Consider the following 3,256-nt stretch of genomic DNA (forward strand, 5'->3'; position numbering starts at 1 on the left):
CATTTTTTTTTGTTGAGGTACAAATATGCTTCTGCTTAGAGAGTGTTTAGTTGTTCAACCTCAAAACATTATTGCACGAAAACATGTCCCTTTTACTACTGCTATACTTATATTCCATTTCCATTTCCACTATTCTATCCGTACTTCATGAGAGCCGTTTACAAGAAATAAAGCTAAAAATCAATTTCGAAATTCCCGAAAGTTCATCCTCCTAACAGCTTATGCTTAGCCACCTCATATATTTTAAGCCTAGTGTCCATAAACATTATCAGTATTCGAACTCGGGACGTGCCGCAGCTAAAGATCATGGAAAATTAGCAGAAATGGCAAACTAGACATCAAGCTCTTCTTAAATGGCAAAAAAATACATCAAAATTGTCGAAGAACAGGCGTTTCGATTCTTTCCATTGCAGAAAACAATTTCAACAAACAGAAAACAACACAATTGTCATCATATTCAAATTACTTACAATTCCGTGACATTTCAAATTTTTACAAGCCTTTACACAGATTCAATACACTCAAGCCTGCTGCAGAAGCACACCAGCTCTTAAAAGATCAAAGCAAAGCCCGTGATCCTCATTGAGCTACAAAATCCGGCTAAATAAAATATCGCCAAAGCCAAACCCGAACAAAGCGAAGGCCGGTTGAAAATCGAAAGCGCCGATAACATTCTTCATCATCCTTTCAAACTGACGCTCCTCGGAAAGCTTTGGTGATTGAAATCCCGCCGATTGACCCAGGTTTCTTTAGAAACGTCCATGGAAAGCATGGCAGCGAAATCGGGCTCGCATCTCCTCAAAACCACGGCCGCCGGTGGAGATTTCTCCCTAAAATCCGAATTACCTTTACCTTTACCTTTACCTTTCTCATCCTCCGCTTTCACCACGCAAGCTCTTCCAGGGGCAGATCTGCATCGCATCAAAAGCAAAGCGTTCGGCGGCGGAACGGCTAGGGTTTCACCTTCAGCTTCAGGTCCCGCGTTCGAATCCTCCAGCGATTTCGGATCGAAATTGTCCAAACTCCTCTCATCATTATCCTGCAACATCATAACCAGCTTAGCCATAAGCATCCCCGAGTTCGTCGCTTCTTTCGCCGCCTCCTCCTCGTCCTTCTCGTCTTCCTCCTCATCATCGGTCGAAACGGCAGGCGCTCCAAAGCATCCGAAATCGACACGAAGATTCCACAGAGCAGCTACGAAATGGAGAATATCTTTCTTAAAGCCGACGACTTGAGCGAGACTCCGCTGCCTCCCGGGGCTCGACGCCGAAACCCTACGCCTTTGCCTGTGACTGTGAAGCTTCTCGATCTCCGCCATTAACGACTGCCAGCTCTTGCACTGCTTGCTCGGCTTCACTCTCACCTGCCCCGCGCAGGTCACCTTCGGCGACGTCGGCTCCTCGGCCTGGTACTCGGAATTCTTCTTACTCGGGATCGAAAACATAGGGCTCGATTGCCCTCTGCTCGCACCGTTCCTCACTCTTTTACTCGGATCGCCATTCCGCCCGGGACTGAGAATCGGCTTCGGCATTAAACTCATGGTCGTCCTCGACGGAAAACACACGAACAGCTCGCTACCGGCGCGGTGCCCGTCCGACGCCATTGAAACCCTAAAAACCCTAGTTTTTGCAGGTCCAAGCAAAAAGAAAACCAAAAGGAGATCAGATTCTTCCGGGCTTCATGACAGCACCATGAACAGGTGCCGATTGCGTGTTCAACAGCACAAGATGATTGAAGATTTCAGCGGCTGGACTGTACCGGTAAAAATATCTGTGAAGCTATGATTTCGCTGAAACGTATATCTGAGAACCAATGAAGAGAATCGTAAAAATAGGAGTGATTGCAGGGGCCATTTAAGCGCACTAACAGAGGTGATATCCGACTTTTTTTAAACGTTCGAAGTGGTCGGAAAGAAAAGTACATTTTGCGCGTCCCGCATAAAGTGACGGCTGAGTAGACGTTTCCCGTTTATTTGTACGAAAGTGGTCTGTTGGAGTAACGGCGTTATGTTTTAATTATGGCAATGGAGTATACGTTGGTTTCTTTTTGGTTGAGCGGTGCGGAATATTACAATATGTTTGAACATTCATTAAATAAAAGCAGAGGTTGGAGGGTGAAATGATGGGAATTTTAGTTGAGTCCAACGGTGCATAACGTGTTTTTTTAAAGGTGTGTAACAGATTTGTTTGTGTTATTAAATATATTTGTAAGTTGGTAAACTCCTAACTATTCAACTTTAGCTTTTTATATTGTAGAGGTTTAGGTTCTCTTGGTGAAATGTGGAATGGAGTCGTTGGATTATGACACATGAAAGTAGTAAACTATTCGTATAAATAATCTGTTATTCTATTTAATTTGTATGGTGGAGGGCTAAGTCTTTTGGGCGTGCAATAAATTGGATGGAGTATAATCTACGAAGAGGAAGTTATTTATAAATAATCAATTATTCTATTTGGCTTTCTATAGTGGAGGCCCAAGTATTGGATTATTCAGTATGAAGAGCAAACTCTTCAGTATATGTAATCATTTATTTTATTTTATTCTAATAGTGAAGGGCTAAGTTTTCTTTTTAGGTGTGTGATGGATTGGTTAGATTACAACATATGAAGAGCAAATTATTCATTAGAATAAATAGACTATTCTAATCAATTTCTAATATAAATGGCTATGGTTTTTGTAAGGTGTATAGGGGAAATGATTCAGTTGTTGCTCATGTTCGCATTGTTGCCACGTCAAAAAGTTCACTTACCGTTCATAAGAAGTCCCAAGAAACATAACACATGTACTAATAGTTGAATATTTTTTAGCTTTCTTGGTTGTCGATTGGTCCATTTGTACAAAAAGTACTCTCTTTTTTTTGTGAGCGGCTATTAGGGGGTGAATATAATGCGTTTCAGGCGAACATTTTAAAATGACACTTTTAGACCACCTCTAACTCTACGAGTTCTACAAAGAGCTCCATAAATTTGAGAAAATCGAAAGGTTAGCTTGAAGCTCTTCACTCAGCTATAGAGGTTCATCAAAAAAATCAGCAAATTTTGACATATAGATTTGGAACTGTAGGTGTGCAAAGTTAGCCTGGGTGGCTACGAGGTTGTTTCCCCTAATGAATTGGTTAGCTTATATAACATGTTTATTGCAAACTTTCATTATAAATAAAGAGTTATTCTCTTCAAACCTCATTATGGAGGGCTCTTATTTGATTTGTAATCATGGATGACATATAAAGTGTTTATAAATTAGGTGAAATGTCCCT

At 41.3% G+C, this 3,256-nt stretch overlaps 1 protein-coding gene across 1 annotated transcript; it reads right to left on the minus strand.

Moving 5' to 3' along the window:
- Positions 1-375: 375 nt before the first annotated feature.
- LOC149535269 (uncharacterized) lies at positions 376-1,870 on the minus strand. Its single transcript, XM_089805240.1, has one exon. The coding sequence runs from the start codon at positions 1,601-1,603 to the stop codon at positions 680-682; it is 924 nt and encodes a 307-aa protein (XP_089661366.1). The 5' UTR covers positions 1,604-1,870; the 3' UTR covers positions 376-679.
- Between the last annotated feature and the right edge of the window lie 1,386 nt (positions 1,871-3,256).

This window comes from Cupressus sempervirens, chromosome 10 (genome assembly GCF_028749045.1).
Source record: "Cupressus sempervirens isolate cs-2001-9-10 chromosome 10, ASM2874904v1, whole genome shotgun sequence".
Taxonomy (NCBI): domain Eukaryota; kingdom Viridiplantae; phylum Streptophyta; class Pinopsida; order Cupressales; family Cupressaceae; genus Cupressus; species Cupressus sempervirens.

Bases quoted from the DNA above. Each gene is read 5' to 3' on its own strand.
- LOC149535269 (XM_089805240.1), bottom strand. From the start codon at position 1,603: ATGGCGTCGGACGGGCACCGCGCCGGTAGCGAGCTGTTCGTGTGTTTT.